We start from the raw sequence: 23,111 nt of genomic DNA on the forward strand, positions 1-23,111 counted from the left end.
TTAGCCCTCTCCCTTTCTTTTCAAGTACTTCCATGCCCTATAGGAGATGCATGGATGCTTCTGGTATTCTGGTATTGTACTTCAGTATACTAGTCATGTTTTCAGATTTCAGCTAAAGAATGACCAGGTTAATGATTAGGAGTATAGGTTCAAGTTGTCAGAGCAGGTCTCATTTCCAAGTAATCATAAGTCCTATATTGACCAAACTTGAATGGGTGATTCATCTAAGGATGTACAATACTGGATTGCATTAAATTGGATGTTGGATCTGACCTACATTTTCCATATGCTGGATTTGACTTACTGTACATTTTCAGATGCTGGATATTGACTTACCAAGCCTAATCAGACACAAATTGCATGCATGTAAATGTTGCATCTAGGGATGTACATTACTTGATTATTAGAAGACCTTTCCCTGGTAAGAGAGATAACTGCAACAAACCTATTTCTATTATTCCTTTATATATTTGCATAAATGCCTTTTTTTGCATTTTGGGATGCTATATTTGTTTGTATTTTACTTATCATATATATTTAGTGTGGGACTTTGCTTTGCTTATAGGCAGCATTTACTGAAGTGAGCACTTCTGTATGTTTGAAACCTGTAAAACTTGGAACAGGAAACCTTGCTATGTAAAGGCATGGTCTTTGATACCCGTCATTGGAGAGCCTTGTGTGTACACTATACAATAAGGTTGCAAAAGCTGTGGCTTATTTTTAAAGACATTTTAATAACAAAACATGAAAATTATTCATGTATGAACAAAATAAAAATATTTTAAAATGCAGATATAAATATTCATATTAAAATACATATTTGGCACAATTCATGGCATATGCTGCATAGGTACATGCACATGTACTTTATCATAACATGCAAAATAAACTCTAAAACCACTAAAAACTATAATGTCAAAAGTTACTAGAGGTACTGACAAAAAAGCACCAATGCTCCAAAGGTATGCCCTCAAATATAAAAAAAAATAAAGTATATTTCATTTTTTACTAGTAATCAGTAACTCTAATTTTTTTACCAACTATAATAGGTCATTTCTTACTAGTGATGAATAGTTTTATATCAAACTTAAGTTCTAATCAAAGAAATCCAATTTCATGTAAGAACTATTGAAATACAATAAAAAATTAAATGAATTCAGTGGGAATTGAAGTGGGAAATAAAACTATACTAATACATAATATGTGTATATGTACTTATACATGTATAAGGACATCAATAAAAAAAATATACACATATGTAGAATGAAACAAAGACACAGATAAATTAAATAACAATGCTATGGAGAGAGAAAGTTTCCCTCTGACATATTGCAAGTTTTACTTCACTTCATGAAATTTTGAACAAAATAGCTGCCTTATTATTTGATTAAAATGTAAGATATATCCACAGATTTTAAATGCAGGATCTGGTTTTGAATACAGAATTTTAAAACAAGTCCCGATCTCTGCTCTCTGAAGAGATCACCTAAAGCTATGTCTGTGTTTCCTTCTTCTCAATATTTATTAATTTGGCTAGATTTTCTCTGGCTATCCTGTTCTCTGGGTCTTGTTTTAGGACAACACCATAGTGATACTTTGCTTTTGTGTAGTGTCTCTGAAAAAAGAAAAAATATGAAAGATAACAAATGATAGTTATCATAATCAAGTCTTATGCATTCTGGTATAGTAGCAATCAAAGAAAGAAATAATTGTTGGATCCAGGCTAAAAGTTAAATTAATACACAGTCTTCCATACCTGGAGATGAAAAATGGCCCCAATGTTTAGGTGTGCTTCTTTCTTCATTGGATTAATTTTGATAGTTTCATTGTAACTCTGAAATTATGGAAACCTTTATCACATATCAATGATAAATTTCTAATATGCCACAGGAGGTAAAAATGGAATAAGGACAGTTTCAGTTTTGAAATGAAATCACATTCATGATAACTTTTTTTTAAAGACATCCTACCTGTAAAGCCTCCTCATATCTTTTCATATCCTTGTAATGACTAGCCTGCTGAAAGAGTAATATCTCTAGTTTGTCTCTGTTGTTTTCTCTCTGTGTGATTTTGATGGCATCCCTCAAGTAATCCAAAGCCTACAAAATAAATAAATTTAAATTAGATTGACCAGTTTATTGAAATTTCGAGTATTTCCATGCACGTGTCTTGTAAACATACTGTAAATGTACTATACATTTGGCTGTGTATTCTCTTTAGCGCTTTTGGCGGAGAGGAACTTCCGCTAATTCAAGTGCAAATGTCTAGCACATGTATACATAAATAAGAACATTGAGAAAAGTCCTAAATCAAATGTAGGCTAAATTGTTTAGAATTCAAAGCAGTGGAAATTAAAGGAAAACACAGTGGCACTCCATTTTAAGCACATGAATGTATATGTATTATAAACTGAGTTATTGCCCTTTGATTGTTACCTGGTCATGTTTATTCTGTTGTCCCAATACGTTAGACATTTGAGCCATGGCGTCAGGATTTTGAGGATTTTTCTGTAAGATTTCTGTCAGAACTTCCTCTGCTTTCTCCGATTCACCCATGTTTCCAAGTATCTGAGCCTAAGCACAACAAATGTTGTCCATTAATTTTTGTCATCAGCTCACTGATAGAAATAAACTTTACGCAATCGTGATAATTTGTGATTAAATAAGAGTATATAAAAGCAAAGATCTTTGATATGAAGGGTGTCTACAAATTTTTATACTGTCTGATAACATATTTTTTCAATTAAAATGGTCAATTTAGACTTTCCCCTAAAAATTAAAACGAACTTGTTTTTTTGTTACTCACAAAATGTAGGAGGGACTGTGTATTATCTGGAGCTATTATCTGGATTTCTTTGTACATGTTAATGGAGTCTGACACCCTTCCCAAACGGAAATATAAAAGTCCCAGAGAATCCATGGCCTGGATGCTTCGGCTTATTATCAGAGACCTACAAATTTTAACACAATCTATGAACATTTAAATTTTGACTCATCAGATCTTAATTTGATACTTTCTTTACAAAGGAATGGAATCCAAAAAATGTTTACGTCAATTAGGATATTACCTGCTGAGAATTTCCTCAGCTTCATGGTATTTTCCCAGCTGTTTGAGGGCATCTCCTGCACTAACCATAGCCATCCACTGTCCAGAGTCTGTCAAGAATGCCTTCCTATACAGCTTCACAGCTCTCTCCAAGTCACCTGACAAACACAATTCGAATACATTAACGACATTAGATTATTCTGGAAATTAATATTTCTCTTATACATCCTGGTTTGAATCCCCAATATTTCCATACAAAACTGACAGTATATCTGTAGTACTCCAAAGTGTGATGGGACTCCAAAGTCCGATGGTCTGCGCCAAACCACGATGGTTTGACACGCCAAAGTCTGATGGTGCTGAAAACAATTAACGTTTACGGTATGACGTCATAGTACTACTGCGCAAAGTTGCGATGCCGTGCCATGCCAAGGCCTGATTGTTTAAAATAAATACAAATAAATATTAAATGCAAAGATTAACCCTAATCTTTTGGATATAGGTGCGAGGCTAACACTTATCAGTCGAAAAATGTGTAACAACTATAAGCTAGATATCTTGGATGGGTGCAGGACTAACCCAAATCAGTCCAATAGTGTGCGAGGACTAACCATATAATCTTTCGGGTGAGTTCAAATAAACACATTGGTGTTCAAGAACTAACCCTTATCAGTCGAATGGTGTACAAGGACTAACCCTAAAAGCTCTGGTGGGCGAAAACAATAAGCAAAATCAGTAAAATTGTATGCAAGACAAATACTAAATTAATGGATTTTGAATGTAGGACAACGTCATGATGTTGGACTAGTGTGACCTCATAAGCACTGATTGTTCCTTCAGACCATTGCACTTTAGCGCAACGTGTCTTATAGGAAACAAGTCATCGGACTTTGGCGTGACTATTGAACTTTGGCATCTGTAAAGACACTGAACCATCGGGGTTTGGCGCAGACCATTGGGGTTTGGCGAGACCATCTGACTTTGGCATCACCATCGCACTTAGGAGTCTTACATATCATTTAACCTTACTAATGCATAAGCAATGTACAAGCATCTTTCAAACACTGATTTTGAAGCTGTACCTCTCTGATGCCAGAACTTTCCATAATAATACAGAGCCTCTGAATTCCTTGGATCTTTCTGTAGTGCCCTTTGGAAGAAATGCTCTGCTACTGTCCAGTCACCTTTCTCCATACTGACCCATGCCTTCACTATAATGGCCTCGACATTGTCAGGTTCTAGGTCAAGGACTCTATCAATCAATTCCTGTCCACGAGTCCACTGTCCTCTTTTACTGAAAGTACATAAATTTGAAATATTTTATCTAAAATATGGTTGAACTTCAGTATCAGACATTTTGAACACCATGAATATGTAAAGTAAATTTGAAGTCTCAGTCCCTGGTATTCTTGAAGTACTGGTATTTAACCCTTGATACCTCGAATACTCAGATATCTCAAAGTTTTTTTCTTGGCCACATTGGCTTTGAAATAACAAGGTTTGACTGTTTGTACAGTTGAACGGTACATGAAATTTCATGTTTATTTTTGCAGTCTGTCAGCTACTTTTTATAGAAACATGTACTATAAAATTGTGTTTTCATAAATGCTGCCACCTTACAACCTTCCACCCCAGTTAATTTCTTGTATTTACTTACATAAGAGATGACCCTAGATTGATCAGTGCCCCCCTGTGATCTGGATTTATCCTCAGTGCTGCCTCATAGTGAGATTCTGCTGCCATTGTGTCATTGAGTAGTGTCCCTAGATTATTGTGAGCACTTGGCAAGTCTTCGTATAACCTGTAGTGATATTAAAGTTTTGAAGAAAAAGAGAAAATTGGAAAATAATGGATCATACATGCAGTTTATAATTTATAGGATCAATCAGTGTGGGACATTATAAATTGCTTGAATTAATTCATGTTTGTTTTTGCTTATAACCTGGATGTTTCATGCATATTCTCATTTCTTTATTGTTTAATTCATATCTTCAATAGCACAGAAATTAAAACCTTTTGAGATACCCCTGGCCTGGGGGACATAAAACTAAGATGAGCTCACTTTTGATCTCAGTCTCACTTTTTCCGAAGGAATTAATAGTGGAAAAAAGAGACTGAGACCAATAGTGAGTTTGTCTAAGTTTTATGGCCCCCAGGCCTGGACATTAATGTGGGAAGTGAATGTACCTGATTGCCGTCTCGTAGTGGATTTTGGCAGTGCTGAACTGCCCTGTATCTTTGAGGTAGTTTGCGTAGTTGTAGTGGATTTTTGCATTGTGTGGTAGGGTCCTGACACCAGAACTGTAAGCATAAAACAAGATGGTCATTTATCAAAGTGCTCAATATTACAGAATGATGTTTCTTCTCAAACCCCAAAATCAAATCCCTTCAAATCAATATGTTCTCCAAACCATAAAAATCTGACCCCACAAAAATGAGTTTACAGTTTGCAAAAAAAAATATATTGTGACATATCACTAATTTTCATGGGGGTCTAATTTTTTTTGTTTTAGAGGTATGGAGAGACTCTCGAATTCATGACCACCTTGAAATGTAAAATTTCATATGCATTATTACTAAGCACTTCTCCAACCTCGAAATCAAATCCCAACAAACCAATATTTCTTTACAAAACCTTGAAAATTTGACCCCACGAAAATATGTGTTTTTACAGTATTCATTCTTCTAACTTACACAAATAGGGTTTCCCTTGTCCTCCATACTTGGTTTTGACTTATTGTTTTGGCTGCCATGACGACCAAGCAGTACAACACGAGAGTGAGAATGATGTTCTTCATGTGAGAAAATCTCTCAAATAGACGGTGTGCACCATATCCGACCAAGATACAAAAGCCTACACTAAAAAGGGTAAAAAAAAAAAACAGTCAAAAAATGTACATGTACTTCTACTTAATACCTTTTTTAAATAATTATATATGACTGCAGATACGAGTCAAAAACTTTTATCTTCACTGAATAAAAAATTGCACACTAGTATAATTCTATATTTACATACAGATCTACAGAATTTATAACATTAATGTTGAATTTTTACATATTTTTTGGAAACAATATCCCACAGATTTTAAAAACATCTTATTATCTTAATATTTACCAGACACATTTTCACTACCCTAAGTCTCTGTTGCATGCACAACTTGATCCTACATGGTATTGATCAAATAGTAACCATAATTATCACCATACTTTAGTCTGATAGCATGAAGTCAATTAAAATGGACAATTAATTGTTTTTCCATTTCCCCAAATAAAAGCCATCCCTATATAATATTGACCAAGATAAAACTACACATTTTGCTTCTGTTTACTTGTTATCTTGTCACAAAAAACATTCTGAATCTGCTATTGATTTGAACTTTAAGCATGGGGAAAATTTAATGAATCCTTCAAAAAAAAATGTTTGTGCAATTTCCTTTTGGGTCATGATTCAGTCATCTGATATAAGGCAAAAGCTAGCCTTCACAGAGGCATGTGACGTTGACCATTAACTCTTTGTTATATTTGATTTTTGATATATTCTTCGGCTTTGTAACAGTAATTATTTCTTATTTTCTAATGTTTCATATTTTCTTATCAACCAGCCCAGAAAATTTCCTCCATGACTCACAAGTCTGTTGTAAATGAGAAATTTAAATGACGCTAAATGTTCTGCCCTACAACTATAAATTTTAGGGTGGGTATAAGATTGATGTAAAATTTCAACAGGTTGATGTTAATTGTATCACACCATACCTTGGAAGGTATAAAACTCTTTCTGCCACAACAAACCCCACAGGAAAGAGAAGATTTGAGGCCGGGATAATGGGAAGGGTGTAAAACAGGAGACCAGAGATCACAGCTACATCAGAATCTTCTGACTGGGGAAAATAATCAAGAATTAGTGATTAAAATTTAATACAAATTTAACAGGCATTTATAATTTTTGTCACTTCACTACTGCCTCTATTCAGAACAAATATATAAACTTTAAGCTTTTTTTCCTCTTTTTAATTATACCTTTGCCTCTCTCCAGCTCTTCAGCAAAAGAAGTGAAAGAACAATAGCTAACAACAATGTTGCTAGCTAGGTTACGAGCATCCATCAGACTCTCCACCAATGGGATGCTTCCTATCTGCCAATCATAACACAGTTGTGATGGAAACAGCAGCAGCCATACATTATAAAACCAAACAAACCCATAAGTGAAGACCCTGTTGATAAAATATTCACAGATAAAAAAATATATACCGATATATAAATGTCTGAAAATTTCTGATAAATAAGTACCAGGAGGGTATATACATGTAATTTGAAAATTCATTTGTCCTCTGTAAATAAGAAATAATGATCTAATAAGCAAGTTTATAAATATATTTTGAAAATTTTATTTAATCTTTTAGAGAAAATATGTTTTCTGATAAAAAAATAGAATATCATTTCCCTTCATGTATATTTTTTAAGATTAGAAGTATTGTTGCATGCTCTCTCTGATAGTTCAAGGTAACTAAAATTCTGGTTTTTGCAGCCCTGCATGTAGACTTTTTTTTTTTTTTTTTTTTTTTTTTTACAAATGGTTAGTGCCTGGACTATAAGATTAGCCCTATATGCAGTTGAAATTTCATAAGAGTCTGAATGGAAAATCTTATTTCCATCTTTTACTAAAGTAGTGTCAATGCCTGCATATTTCATCACTTAATTTCCATTAAGATTTTGTCCCATACTATGTTGCTTACTGAAGCAAAAATAAGATTTGACAGATGGTATACAAAGGCAGCATTAACCTTTCAACAGTCTGTCAAAAAAACTTAGCATAAGATTAGCATATTAAATCCAAATAAATCTTTTAGAGAACATTTCAATTTGCTGCTCTTTTGCTTTATGTAAATTCAAAGTTAAAAATCACAGGGCAAAGAAAAAAATATATCAAAGGCTCTGTGTCAAAGCCGTAAAACTTTGAATGGTAGGGAAATGTTTGCGACTTATCATGTAGGTCTTAAACTGTCAAGGCTATCGTTTCATCTTCTATCAAGTTCAATGCATAGGTAAAATAATGATGCATAAAATTTACTCATGCACAAAAAAGTTAATTACTATAAATTAATTTCACAAAAACATAGCCTATTTGCAAGTCAGATTTTTTTCCTGCATGGGATGTCTTTAGGGAAAACAGATATACGCAGAAGTGTCACTGACTGAATAAATACAAACAAAACCTTCCACATCAGGAGAATATTTACCTAGTGAAGAATGAGGATGAAAATGATGCTGGATTGTCCTGAGGAAGAAATTTTGGTAGTTGTGCTCTCATGATCCAAAAACGAAATGACAAAAGTATTAACCCCTACAATTAAATTGATCACATTAATTACTGGTATAGATGTAGTCCACTTAAGTCTATCAATTTCTAAAGGTTTTAAATTGGTCAAGTATTTTTACTTACCACTATTGATACAAATATAAATCTAAGAAGAAAAGGTTTCATTTTATGCCAGGATCTGTAAGAAAATATAAAGTATGCATTTTTTTGGTTCAAGGATATCTAACATTTGCTCTAGCTTTTTATTTATTTAAAGATTTCATTTTATGATAAATTTAAATTATGTCTACCTATAATTCTGAAGTATCCGGCTGCATACAAAAGCATCATACAAAATACAGACAGGCAGGACCATGATGCCCTGCTCCTTACTTAACATGGAGACTGTTGCCATGGATAAACTGAGGATCACCAGAGCCCAGTGTCTGGTAGCTGGTGCTTTTCTAAACCAGGGCCAACCGGGCTCAAAACTCCTGTAAATATTCATTTAAAGTAAAGAATGTGTGAGTGAATGTTTTATTTCAAGTTCTTATTTATTTGTTTTATACAGGAAATTAAAATTCTTTTAAGTTATTTAGGATATAAAAATTAATTTTTAAACAAACACAATGCTTAAAAAATGGTCTTGTCTAGTGCTGAAAGGCAAGAATATTAAAACATTAAAAATTTTATAGAAGTTGTGACATTACTTTTGGATCAACCCTCATATACATAAACAAATGCATTACAAACATGGCTTATTCCAAGCAAGACAAATGACATACATAAGAACTAGAATAATATCTGTCAACCAATTTATCAAATTTTGTGGCTTTTACACAAGTTTCATCTGAAATTTTTAACTACATTCTACATGATGTAACGTACATCATGTTCACAATTAACAGAAACAGTGGAAGAGGACAATACACTTCACATCAATATGCATCAAAATTGATTGATCAGTTTAGAAGAGAATATGTCGTTCATCAAACCAATGCAAGACCGACTGACACAATGACAAAATTATGAAAGTAAACCTATAGCACCAGTTTATGTAATATCAACCCTCATTCTTCTAGGCTATCTGAACTGGAAAAGAGATGAATTCAGTGCAGCAATTGAGGGTGTATGAATATAAGGCTATTTTGTATGCTAATCATTGGATCAGAAAGATGGGTACACCTGATACAATTAATATCAGATTTGTACTTTATTGCTTATACATCCCCATCTGATGGGTTCTCGTCATAAAACTGCAAAATGACCTGTAAAAGAGGGTGCATTTTCTATGTCCCATTTTCATACAGGCCTACAATTAGTAAGCAAACCCAATGTCTGTGAAATTCTACCTTGAATTAACTTACACCTGAAAATGAAAAGGCAAGCAAAAATAATTGTTGATGCAGTTTCATGCACATGTAAGGTGATGTGGTTCAGGATGATTTAGGTATATCTATAAAAATGATATTTTGAAAATATATGAACTTCTTGTGCAGGTATACATAATGTAGCTTGTTTTAAAACCCACCTGACATAGAATATGAATGAAAGCATGAAGAAAATGCTGGCCATGACATCAGCTCGGCCCACAATCCCTGACACCTGAAAATAAAACTACATTTTAGTTTTAAAAATTAGACTCAAATGATATCCAGGTATATAAAAAGATTTGTTTTACTGTTGATTAGATTTTGTAATGAGTAGGTTCAAGGTAATAGCATATTATTTTAAACAGTCATACTTTTAAAAAATCACTTGATTTATATGTCATTTAATTAGATAGTTCAATTTGATAAAGTCATTATCTTTGTGTCCGAAGATACAGTTTTCATGCAATATTATACTAGGAATGACATCAGAAAAACTTGGTTAAAAAACGAAGTCTATAAGTTTGGCTCATTTCTCAGACCTCAACACCTCCCTTCCCCACCTCCCAACCCCTCCTCTTAAACAAGAGGCCCAAGGGCCTTGAATCGCTCTTCTGATAAATTATACAATCTATCCTAAGACCTAAGATGCAACAACTAACAAAGTTTGATGATTCTTAGCCAGCTAGGACTGAAGATATTTAAATGTAACTATAAAATACTATAAGAAGGTCATGGTGACCTACTTTTTGATTGAAATTTTCTGAGGACACAATATGCATTAATTGACAAAGATTGATGATTCTAAGCCAATAAGTACTTAAGATATTCAAAAGAAGGTCACAGTGACCTACTTATTGGTCAACATTCTCCGAAAACCCAAGGTGCATCAACTGACAAGGTTTGACAATTCTAAGCCAATAAGTACCCTAGAATACTTAAATATAGCCATAAATGTCACAAGTAGGTCACCATGACCTATTTTTTGATCATCATTCTCCGAGAACCCAAGATGCATCAAATAACAACGTTTGATGATTCTAAACCAAACTAGTGCTAATTGTAACGGGAACCGTTACAGATGTTCCCCAAACGCTCCCCAACTCCCTTTTGGTGCCATATTCCCTGTAAGCTTCATGAAATAAGACAACCTCTGTGCATTTTTGACTTTAACAACGTTTTCCCAGAAGGATACCAATTATATTCAAATTTTAGCATTGCACGCGTGCGCATGTGAATGTATTTGCGTTATGACCGTATCATCATGTCTACACTATCTACATATTTTAATATAATACTATATATTAAAGCATTTAGTCTAAAAGTATTAAAAATCACTCATTCAAGTGTATTTTTTATTTCACTCGTTCCAAATGCACGCTCATATACCTTCTTATAGGAGTCCCTTATATCTATCTATGTTCTAAATCCCATTCTGTTTGGTTGAAAACCAAGGGTGTTATAGCTATTTCAAGTTTCAGCCAATCAGATTGCAACACACGTGCATGCGCGTGATTTCATGATTTTTTCTAATTCGTATTGTAGGATATCCTTATGTATGACTAAGTTTCAAATTTCAAAGAATTTCGTCAAAAAACAAAGGAGATATTGCCATTTAAAGTTTCAGCCAATCAGATTGTAGAACACGTCCATGTGCATGATTTCTTGAAAATTTTTGTATATCATATTGCAGGATATCCTAATGCATGACTATGTTTTAAATTTCAAAGTATTTCGTCAAAAAACAAAGGAGATATAGCCATTTAAAGTTTCAACCAATCATGTTGCAGCACACGTGCATGCGCGTGATTTCATGAAATTTTTCCTACATCAAATTGTAGGATATCCTATTGCATGACTATGTTTAAAATTTCAAAGGGTTTCGTCAAAAAACAAAAGAGATATTGAGATTTTAGTTTCAGCCAATCAAAGCAAAGCGCACGTGCACGCGCCTGAGTTCGTGCTAATTTGACAGTGTCATTATATTAACATTATTAATGTATCCTCATGTAATGAGTTTCAAAACATTTCATTAAAAAATGTAAAAGTTATGGCTATATTAAGTATATCAGTCATTTCACTTACTTCACGCGCCCGCACATGCATGCGTATGCGCGCAAAATGACCTTCGTTCAGCACACCTACACAACACACCTATTAACCCTAAAAAGGTTTTAACTTAGTTGGATGAACAGTTTCTGAGAACACTCCCTGACAAAAAAGTACCGGAGAAGAAATAAGAAGAAAAAAGAATAATAATAGTAAGAAACAGAGTAAAAACAATATGTTCCCCAACTTCGTTTGGGGAACATAATAAGTACCTGAAATACCTAAATATAGCCATAAAATGTCAAAAGTAGGTCACCGTGACCTACTCTTTGGTCGACATTCTCCGAAAACCCAAGATGCATCTACTGACAAATTTGATGATTATAAGCCAATCAGTACCTGAGATATTCAAAAGTAGGTCACAGTGACCTACTTTTTGGTGAATATGCTGGGAAAACCTAAGATGCATCAAATGACAAAGTTTGATGATTCTACACCAAATAGTACCTGAGATACATAAAACTAGCCATAAAATGTCAAAAGAAGGTCACCATGACCTACTTTGTGGTCGTTAATCTCCGAACACCCAAGATGCATCAACTGACAAATTCTGAAGATTCTAAGCCAATTAGTACCCAAGATACTTACATCTAGCCATAAAATGTCGAAAGTAGGTCACAGTGACCTACTTTCTGGTCAACATTTTCTGAAGACCAAAGATACATCAACTGACAAAATTTGATGATCATAGGTCTAATAGTATTCAAAATATGCGTTTTCAACTATTTGAAAACAAATGCCTGCAAAGTTCAAAAATTAGGTCACAGTGACCTACTTTTTGATAAATATGTTTTAAGGCCCCAAGATGCATCAACTTACAAGATTTGGTGATTCTAAACCTCTCGGTGTCTGAAATAATGGGATTAAATGTTTTAGAAAAGATTAGCCATCAAATTCAAAAAGTAGGTCAAGATGACCTACTTTTAAGTTGATGTTGTTTATGGACCCAAGATGCACCAACTGACAAAGTTTTATGATCATAGGCCTTAAAGTGTCCAAAATATGCCTCCAAATCAATCTGAAAACAAAAGCCTGTAAAATTTAAAAAGTAGGTCACCGTGACCTACTTTTGCATTAACATGATGTCAAGTCCTGAGATGCATCAACTTACAAGATTTGATGATCCTAGTCTTTATAGTAAGCAAAATATCAACGTTTTTAATAAGTGTAAATTTTGGTCAACTTTGAAATGACCTTGAGACCACGCCCTTTGCCCCAGGGTCATGCCCCTGAACAATTTTTAATCTTCAACATATCCCGACCCTTGTATGTAAGTTTGGTGAAAATCTGCCTGGTGGTTCTGGAGAAGAAGATTTTTTAGCAACCAGTACTTTTGGTTTTATTTTCGTGATTATCTCCCCTTGTTTTAGGGTCCCACCCCTAGTTTTAATAAAAATGGTAGCCCTTGGACCAAGGATACCCTGTGACAAATTTGACAATAATTGGCCAAGGGGTTCTTGAGTTATGGCCAATATTCTAAAAAGTTAACGCACATCGCACGACGCACACTGCACAAATGGCCATAGCAGTAGCTCTTTGAGCCTTTGGCTCAGACGTACGAGCTAAAAATACAAATTGAGATTTAACTCACTTGGTAAAATGGAAAAAATTATTCCATACAGAAGGCCAGAATTTTAATTTTGATAAGATTAAAGAGCTTAAAATGTTAATGATAAATATTTAAAATTTTGTGCTGTTATTTTTGTAAGACATTTCTGAACTTTTGACTATCATAAAACAACCCAAGGAAGGATTTAATTTCTGCCTGGAATTGTGGAGGCTTAATAATTTCTCTGTGATCTTTTTGGGTTTTTTTTTCTATATCATATCACAAATGTAAACATGACCCAGGACAGGAAGTCACAATGTCTCTGAGAACAATATTATTTATAACTTAATCTTATTTATAGTCTTCACCTAAAAATTATTTCCTCTATTATAGGTAGCACGGAGTCATTTTATTAATATAGAAAAACAACCGGCATTCTGTGTCATTTCAGACAAATTTTTAGAGTGAACTATAAAATTTTCTAAACTATACTACATGCACTTTGATTCTTTTAAAGCTGATGTGCACTTTTTCATTTCAGGTGACATTGGAAGATTGATAAAGAAATTTTAAAGAAACTGTTAATGGACTGTGTTAGTTGATTTCATCTTTACTATCTGCTCATTTGAATTTGTATACATTACAAACTATTGAATTTTTCATGACAATTTTATCAATAACACTTGAAAGTCTTATCATAATTTTCAATTATCATAAAACTTGCATATGTACCTTCTACTACATAAAAAGGGATTTTCTCTTTGATGAAATTTCTATGCATATGATAAAATCAAAACATAGTGAACTTGAAAGGATCAATCATTATAACGTATGAAAGTTTATAAGGAAAAAGCCAGTACATACTGACACAGCTTGACATTTTTTGTAATATGACCTGTAAACATTATCTTTAAAAAATTATGATAATCTATGGTAAGTTTGTAACTAAAGATTTCCTCCTACAAAAAGGAGCCATTGAGACTAATACTTCTAAGTGCCTGAAATGGATTTCAGATCAAAGACCAAGTTTGATGAAAACACATTGTCAACACACTGTATATGATTAAGGTTAAGAACTGTTTCCTGTTGTAAATTCGTATACAATCACTATCACAACAAGACAACATTATGTTACCCTTATTAAGATGACATCAGGTTTATTCAATACGTCTTATTTAAAGTATAACGGGCAGGGATTGTATAATTTTTTAAATAAATAGAAACATTTAATTTACTTGCTGCAATTTTACACCCAAAAATAAAATTATGATTATTAAAAGGTCCAGGGTAAAGTGGCCTAAGAAAGCACAGTTAACTTAAATTGCTTCAGAAATGTAGTACTGCATGGTGTCCCTTTGTGTAAAGTTATGCAATCATCAATAATATTTGGAAGCTTCAATTCTATAACCCAAATAAAACTGAATTCAGATTTGCATTTTTATAAGGATCGAGTTGTGTCTGCACTGTTTGTTTATCTGACCAATATGAATAATACCTTATATGTTTAACTTCATATTAAATCTGAGAGTATCTTCCATTCAGAATATGATTTATAGTCATAGCATATTTAAATTACATGCAATTTTGTGATGATGCTTACAATGCCAAAACATGAGAAACTAAACATGTAATGGCATTAAAATTTCCATTCAGGACCTGATTTATATTCATAGCATGTATATAATTAAACAAGGTACATTTGACTTCTCATCACCATGCTTTCACATCAAAAAATATAAAAGCAGAAAGCAACAGAAATATTTTCTCTAGAAAAGGAATAAAATTGTTGAATCGTAAGGAAACCCATCAGTATTTCACAACGAATAAGCATAAAATTAATGCCATCACATTCAGTTTTTGCCGTAATTCATAAAAAAATCTTTACGGTTCCAATCTTCCTATACAGAATGGATTCCCATGAATGTATTAACTCTGCATTTTAGCTCATCACAGGGATCCATTTATTGTGAGGGGATTACTTTGAGGAGGATATAAATATTTATAGTGATAATTCAAGGCCAAGCTCCCTGGGTGCCAAAGGGACACATTTCCCTTTTTTGTTGAGCATTGACCCTTAAGGTTTTAGGTATATACTTTGTAAACAGACTGAGGCATATGGGATAAAATAACACACACTTCAATTCTGAATTTAATACCTCCAGGGGAAAAGAAACAAATTTGAAAGTCTGAAGTGGAAAATCTTATAACAAATACAAAAAATCATAATTGTGACAGGTGTTTCAAATCCATGCTAAATGTGAAGTCTATTTCATGATATTTTTCTTTAATTTCAGTCTACAAACATTTGCACTTTGTTGAACAATAGAAATATAGATTGTGACTTAAGTGTTCTAAAGTGCTTTCTATGATTTTGCAATTTCCTCAATATATTTTGAGAAGAAATATTTTGATTTCATTTTTTAACCTACAAGTGGAATTTACTGGTACCTTGTTCCCCTTCTCTTTTCATCTAGATCAGATATTCCATTATCATATATGAGGCTATAATTTGAAATCTGCTGATGAGTAATAATCTCATTCTACAAGCATTTATATTTTTAAAATTGTTACATAATAGCAGTTTCATTTTCTAGCTTTTAAAATTTGAATTACATTTTCTTAATATACCTGTGCCCCCCCCCCCCCCCCCTTCCCACCTTTTTCTGACATTTCAAATGAGTCTGAGTTTGATATTTGTTTTTTTTTTTGAAGACTTAAAGTGTCTATGGTCTCCATTGTAGATTGACTTACTAAATTAAACCTATACTCAACATCACTTTATAAATATAAACTACTTGCCAATGGTCTAGCCTAGCTAATAAGACAATTTGCTGTTAGCTACGTGACCATTGTCTGTACTTACAGCCTCTGTATGGATGGGATGGACAGCGAATATCAGGCCAGATATCAGGCCACACTGGGCCGGCAGGCGTAGAGTCGTCTGACAGACGTAGGTAAAGAGGCAGGTCATCACGGCATGGAGACAGACATTGACTACATGGAAACCATAGGGAGAACCCTGGCCAAGATGGAAATTCAGCCTGAAATAGAATTTACATACTGATTTGAATGTTGTCATTATACATGTATATATACTTTATATAATGGGACTTTTAAATTTTTGATTTTTCATAATTCTAAATCAGATAGAATAATAACAATTCTTTTTTTCCTTTTTTAATTTTCTTTCATTCTTTTCTTTTTCATGAATAAGAGTGAGAAGCTAGTATTTTTATCTAAAAAGTGAGGACAAGTAATAATTTATCACTTGCACAGCTGCAATAAAAGTATGACTTTCAAAATATATGTCATCCATAAAAAAAAACATTCAATTCCTCATGAATGCAATATCGATACAAGTTAGAAACTTAGAAAAAACTTTTTACATAATATGCAATAGTTTGTGATACATGCATTGAGATCACAATGCATTAACTTACTGTGACATATATCATTGTTTGAGATACACATAATTGACTGCATAAACTTTTTAACTGTACATCATATTTGTTCAAGTTAGGCCATATAAAATTAATCTTTAGTTGAATGCCCGCCCCTCTCAAAATGTATATATGTTTTTTATTTTGATTTTTGGGTATTTTCTTGTATTTTTATTCAGTAAAAATTTGGGTCAAAGTTTAAAAGTTATCTCCCGTCTGTATTAAAAGTCGCGTGTCGCTATTTATAGCAAAAACGCCATGTGAAGAGTGGAGAAAATTCGGCAATATAAGCAGTTTAAATGTGTAAAGAAAAGATAATTTGTCAGTATAAAGAAGGCAGAGAAGAAAAAATAGCATAAACAAATATTTTTATGTAGAGAGATTGTAACAAAGTGAAAAATAGACAAGGAAAATGACACCTGGTCATGTTATATATATAACGATCTCCAGCTGTGTGACTTAGCTTTGAAATAAAAAAAAAAATCTACAACGTGGCCGTAGAGAGACTTAAGAGAATGCCTAGATTTTTCAGTAGAATAATTATTAGAACATTTATATAGATTTTGCAAAATAAGAAGTCACGCAACACAATTTATTGGTATCCCCACCTCATTTTGTTCAAGGTGTGCCGTATAATGTGTACTTGATAATTTGTTAATTAACAATAAATAATTAACTTTTAATGCAAAAATTTTCTTTTAATATTTAATATATGAAAAGGATTAAATCTATTCATATTTGCATTAAGGTAATGAAAAAAATGTGTACATATATCCATTGTTTTGTTGATACTTAGGCCTATATATAAATAAATTAACAATTATAGAAAATAAAAAATAAAATCCGCCCACCCGCCCCAATTTTTTTGCAAATTAGGATGAGAATCTAAAGATTAATTTTACCTGGCCTTACTTCAAATTATGTTTAAATAAGCGATTAAAGAGTACGTGTACACACTAAAGATACATAAAACTATTTTCTAGAACTTTTTGATTTTGATAAATTGGCCTAGTTCAAACAAAGTTTATGTAAAAGCCCTAAGATAGATTGATTGCAGTCAAGGATAAGATAATGATATTTTATGGTAAATTTATGAGATTATGCAATATAGTAACCCCTAAGAAAATATCAGATCAATCAAAAATGCAGCAAAATGTGCCAGATATATTTCTAGTATATTAATAATTTTTCACATTGCACATAAACGTTTATTAAGCTCGACATAATTTCATAATCTAAATGAATTTTTGAATCAAGAAAGTAAAATTGATTAGAAAATGATTAAATCCATTAATTAATGATTAAGATATTTCAGATTCCATCCATGTCCCAGGGGTCGTATGACCAGGTATAAATAAATGATAGGTAAAGCGCACGCCAATCATCAAATGGCCCACTAAATGTAAGCTAATAGTTACCCTGTGAATTATTGATGAAGGAAAATGAATTCAAGCAATTTAAGTTATTGCTTCTTTTACAATGAAGTCTGAGATAATGCATTCATTTCAGAAAGTCTAAGATAATGCATTCAATTCAGGCAAAAACTTCTATAGAAAATCTAATTTAAGTGTTAGATTAGTTGAACAATATTCAAACTAATACTTCTTTATGTTCATTCATCTTCTTTATTTTAGTAAACCCAAATGTTTGGACACATCAGTTCATTCACTTCAAAAATGCAGACACAATTATTTTTTATTACTATTTTAGTCTAAAGATTTTGTTTGAATTTCAACAAACTTCCTCTTCAAAGATTTGTTTAAAAATTGTTCTTTGAAATCAAGATGACTGTAGTTACATTCAGCCCAGACTTTTAACATTCTAACAAGAAAACAAAAATTTTTATCTTGATCTGGATCTACTGATAATTACATAATGTTTGCTTAAAGCATTGACAAGCAATATGTTAGTTCATTGACTAAAATGATTGACCATCCTTACAACTGCACAATTATTTCAGGTAAAGAAAGCTTTACACAAAATCTGTTCCATGAATAAAATCTAGACTAGCTAGCAGTAACCAAGAACTACTTTAAAAAATTTTAAAAACTGGTAAAAATCAGAATTTGGTAGTGAAATGAAAGGATTTATAATGTTCCACAAAACTAGCTAAAATCAAATCAAGTAGTGGGATGAAAAGAAAGCATTCCAGAAAACTGGCTAAATTCAAAATCAGGTAGCAGGATCAAAAGAAAGTGTTCCAGAAAACTTGCTGAAACCAAAATCAGGTTGTGGGATGAAAAGAATGGTTTTAATACTTCCACAAGGATTTGAGTAAAGCACTGAGTTCTTCACAGTATTCCAGGCCTTGGGCCTGCTACATAAGGAACTTTGAGCTCAAACCTTCTACAAACATTTAACATAAAATAAAATTGCAAAATGGGACTTAAACCTAGAAGCGAACAGACAGACAAACAAATTGTAGGAAGAGAAACATAACCCATCCAAACGACATTTACATGGGAGGCCTGCAGGAATAAGACCAATCCATACTCTAATGCATCAGTGAATATCTTCAAAGACAAATAAAAAGCAAATTATAAATGCCACTCAAAATTGCTCACTTATGGGAGATATAAAATAAAGGTAAAATTTGTCCAGGTATAAATGTCATTTCTGTGGATTTTAGTTTGGGGGACACTCTGTTGATAATATCAGTTGTCAGAGAGAGACAGGTAAACTCAGGTACAAAACACATTAAATTTCAATTATCAATTTTGATGTGAAATCTAATATTAAAATCACATATGCTTGACTCACCACAAAGTAGTTTATTAACAGACTGACATCACTAAACAAAACAGAAATCTAAAGGTCAAATATATGTTGCTGATAACTGGAAACTAAGTACTCATTTATAATAAAATACTGCTTGGCAACAAGATCATAAATCTTGTTCTATAAAAGAAGAGAGGCACTAAACTTTACATTTTCCCTCATTTAATTTTATCATGAAATAAAATTTTATTTAAAACATGTATAACTTAATAGTATAATAAATATCCACATTGTAAATTATGATATGAAATACAATATTGCTCATTTCACCACTTGATAGGTGCATATTTATATTTAAAAGGATATTGTGCATGTAGGTGTCCACAAGAAAGTATGACAGCATATCCTTTCATTGTATGGTAAAAACTAAGTTGACAGGAGTAAGTTACTGTAAAATATGACAGTAGACCCTTCCGTTGTAGAGTAACCTAAGATTTCAAGAGTGAGTCAATTTCAACTGAAACAACCATCGCACAGTAATACTCAATTTACAATAGTTAGATTAACTCTGTAGACACATCCATATACTGTATGTGTACTTAATGAAGCGGGCTTCATATTTTAGCGGCTTTGGCGCGGAAAACATTGCGCTAATTCATGAATGCCATTAAAAAATCATTTATACATACAATATAAAGCCCAGACATCTGTAGCGCTAATTCATGATTACGCTAACCACTCACTACCCAGTGATTACTCTAAATTTTGAATACGCCAATATACGAGTATGTACACATACAGTACATTAATTATACTAAGTTTACAAGAGCAATTACAGTAACGTAACAATGACAGCAGGCACATCAATATTACAGTACAATGAGTACATGCAGTTAAAAGTTACCAAAGTCAGCGACTATAGAATAAATGTAGTAAGAAAAACAGCTGGCAAATAGTATCATATTACTTGGTAGTTTGATACACCATATCCTAAAATAGACAAATTTTTGGCCTTACGGGAGGATTAAATTAGGGTACGGTATCCCATATGACATGCTCTCTAATCCAACTAAGCAAAATACTACTTTAATTTAAATACAGGGCAATGTCGGTTAACCATTTCCAGATGGAGCCTTGAAGGAGATCATTTTAAATCTTAATTAATTAAAAAAAGGAATTAAGTCTTAATAAAGTTAAAGTTAAACCCAGCTGATCTGAGTCTAGTGCCTTAATTTGTACCTTATACGGACTTCATTATAGCTTTACTCTCACTGTTTTATTAAGTAGACTAATAGCTAGATTAAGAAATGAGACTACATGTTCTGATTCGGAGCTTATTAAAGGCATCTTCCCATTATTTCATTTGTCTGCCTATAATGTCACTTTGTCTGATCTCCATTTAGATGACAATCAACTTCAAACAAGACCCCCCTATTATTAAGAGACATTTAAACCTAACATTATTCCACAAAGGTCAAAAGACAGCCACAATTTTTCTTCCTGAATTCTTTTTGGTTTTAGTAGGGGGTATTTATTTGAACCGAGATCTTCTATTCAAAATCTCCGGACTTAATATCAATACGCATTAGAGGGTTTATTAACAGATAAATGAACATCTACATGGTCAGTAAGTTTAAAACTAGGTGACATACATTTATCCAACCTATTAAAGACTCGGAGCTCTGAGACAACCAATTTGTAGTTAATTAAATGAAAACATTTCCCAGACGGTAGATGATTTTTCTCTAATATATCATTGTATTCAAGTCTGATGAAGCAAAACTTTTCTAGACTGTTAGATGAACTGAGAAGAAAATAAATCACAAGAACTCATGAATTACCCAAATTATTCACAGTGCTTTTTTAAACTTATGAATGGGATAGTTTCAAATTGTTAAATCTTAATTAAGATTGAGAAAATTTATATTTTTTAAACACGCAAAAAAATACCTTTGAACGGATTTCTTTCGTGATAAGAAAATTAATAAAACACAATGTAGCAGTAAATTTTAGGATTTTATGATGGCGAAATAATTTGCATCAGGTCAAAAAAGCTGTAAATATCAATCATGTGAATCCAATTAATTTTTACTTATTCCGATTTCAGCATTGCAAATCATTATCAAGGAGAGGCATTTGAATTTTATTTGCCATGTTATCAATTTAACCTCTTAAGATGTTTTTAAAGGGATTATCTGAAATACATTATCAACATTTATTAAGAACTTTCAAATATCAAGCAGAAAATGGATCACCATTTGTTAGTATTACAGATCTGGGCTACAGGTATCGGCAATTTTTGTTGAGGATTAATTTGTTGAATGATTTAATGACACTATAACACCTTCATATAATTACATTATTCAGTATCATTTGGTAAGCTAGGCTAATGCTATTACGATCTCAAGTCAAAATCCTCTTTTTATTCTGTTACATAATCGTTTTTGACAAAAGAACATAAAATTACCACTACCGTTTCTTTTCATCTTGGAAACTAAATTTATGAACTTCTATAACCTCATTTAATTAATTGATTTTTTTTTTGCAGAGACTGGACTTGTTTATCATCTAAATAAAAAATAAGCAGACCTATCAATACTTTTAACATAACAGTGTGTTCAGAAAGAAGAAACAATTCTTTTCATGTGCTTATAATTGTTACAAGGAAAAATCAATTTTCTTTCCTATTCCTTCATCTGTTGCTCGAGATAAGAGCACATTTCCCCTGCCAAATCAATTAAAGCTTTAAACAGACCATTACCTGGTGGATACACTTTTTTCTCATTAAAGCAACCTTTTTTTCAGCTGACTAAAATTTATTTTGTTGTCATCCCATCACCTAGCCTGCTTTATAATTAAACATGTCCTTTTCTTAATTACTCATATAAAAATTCTTTTAATGGAAACATTCTTTCCTGTTTATTACTTTGGCTAATTGCAAAATTAAAATCAAATTCACTTACCGAAAACTAAGCACAGTGATTGGCCTATATGACTTGTGACTCCGAGGATCAGCCATGGGTCTCCCCCAAAAGTCATTCTCCCATAGGGACCATAATGGATTTCTCCCATTTACATCTCCATTGTTTTTTATTGCAAACAAGTCATCATGTACAAAGTCTCCATTTAATGAATTCAGGTAGCAAACACAGGCTGCAGAAGCTGTCAAAACACAAATGACATATTTCTCTGGAATTTTTATGTATTTTCCGTTATCTGCCATTTTTGACCTCTTAATATTCACTTCCATGTCTCATAATTAACTTTTCTTCAATTAATACTTCTTAAGTCGTTCACTCACACAGATATGTCATTTTAAACCTACAACTTTCAGCACATGGATTTAATGGGGTCACATGACTTAATGTTATGATCACATGACCTGTCTAGTGGGCCAATAAAATTTTTATCTATATGAATCAGGAATTTGATATTATCTGTAGTATTTTTGTCAACCGTTAAATTAAACTTTAAAAAAAGTGTCAATGAAGACAAAAATAAGTTTATATCAAAACATTAGCAATGAAAAGAATCAAGCAGTGATGCTACCTACTTCATTCTGTAACAGCTCATGCAGTCCAAGT

General features: G+C 32.6%; 1 protein-coding gene across 1 annotated transcript; it reads right to left on the bottom strand.

Moving 5' to 3' along the window:
- Positions 1-1,166: 1,166 nt before the first annotated feature.
- LOC134263748 (protein O-mannosyl-transferase TMTC1-like) lies at positions 1,167-22,827 on the bottom strand. The gene is given in 19 exon segments (XM_062746133.1): positions 1,167-1,615; positions 1,757-1,834; positions 1,971-2,099; positions 2,436-2,573; positions 2,806-2,950; positions 3,068-3,203; positions 4,128-4,339; positions 4,703-4,846; positions 5,233-5,346; positions 5,740-5,904; positions 6,799-6,923; positions 7,063-7,128; positions 7,130-7,256; positions 8,283-8,386; positions 8,486-8,540; positions 8,653-8,835; positions 9,873-9,946; positions 16,233-16,410; positions 22,491-22,827. Coding segments are annotated over 19 exon segments (2,583 nt in total). The 5' UTR covers positions 22,778-22,827; the 3' UTR covers positions 1,167-1,492.
- Positions 22,828-23,111: the final 284 nt, after the last annotated feature.

This window comes from Saccostrea cucullata, unplaced genomic scaffold (assembly GCF_032062105.1).
Source record: "Saccostrea cucullata isolate Sc308-1 unplaced genomic scaffold, CSIRO_AGI_Scuc_v1 ctg350, whole genome shotgun sequence".
NCBI classification, from domain to species: Eukaryota; Metazoa; Mollusca; class Bivalvia; order Ostreida; family Ostreidae; genus Saccostrea; species Saccostrea cuccullata.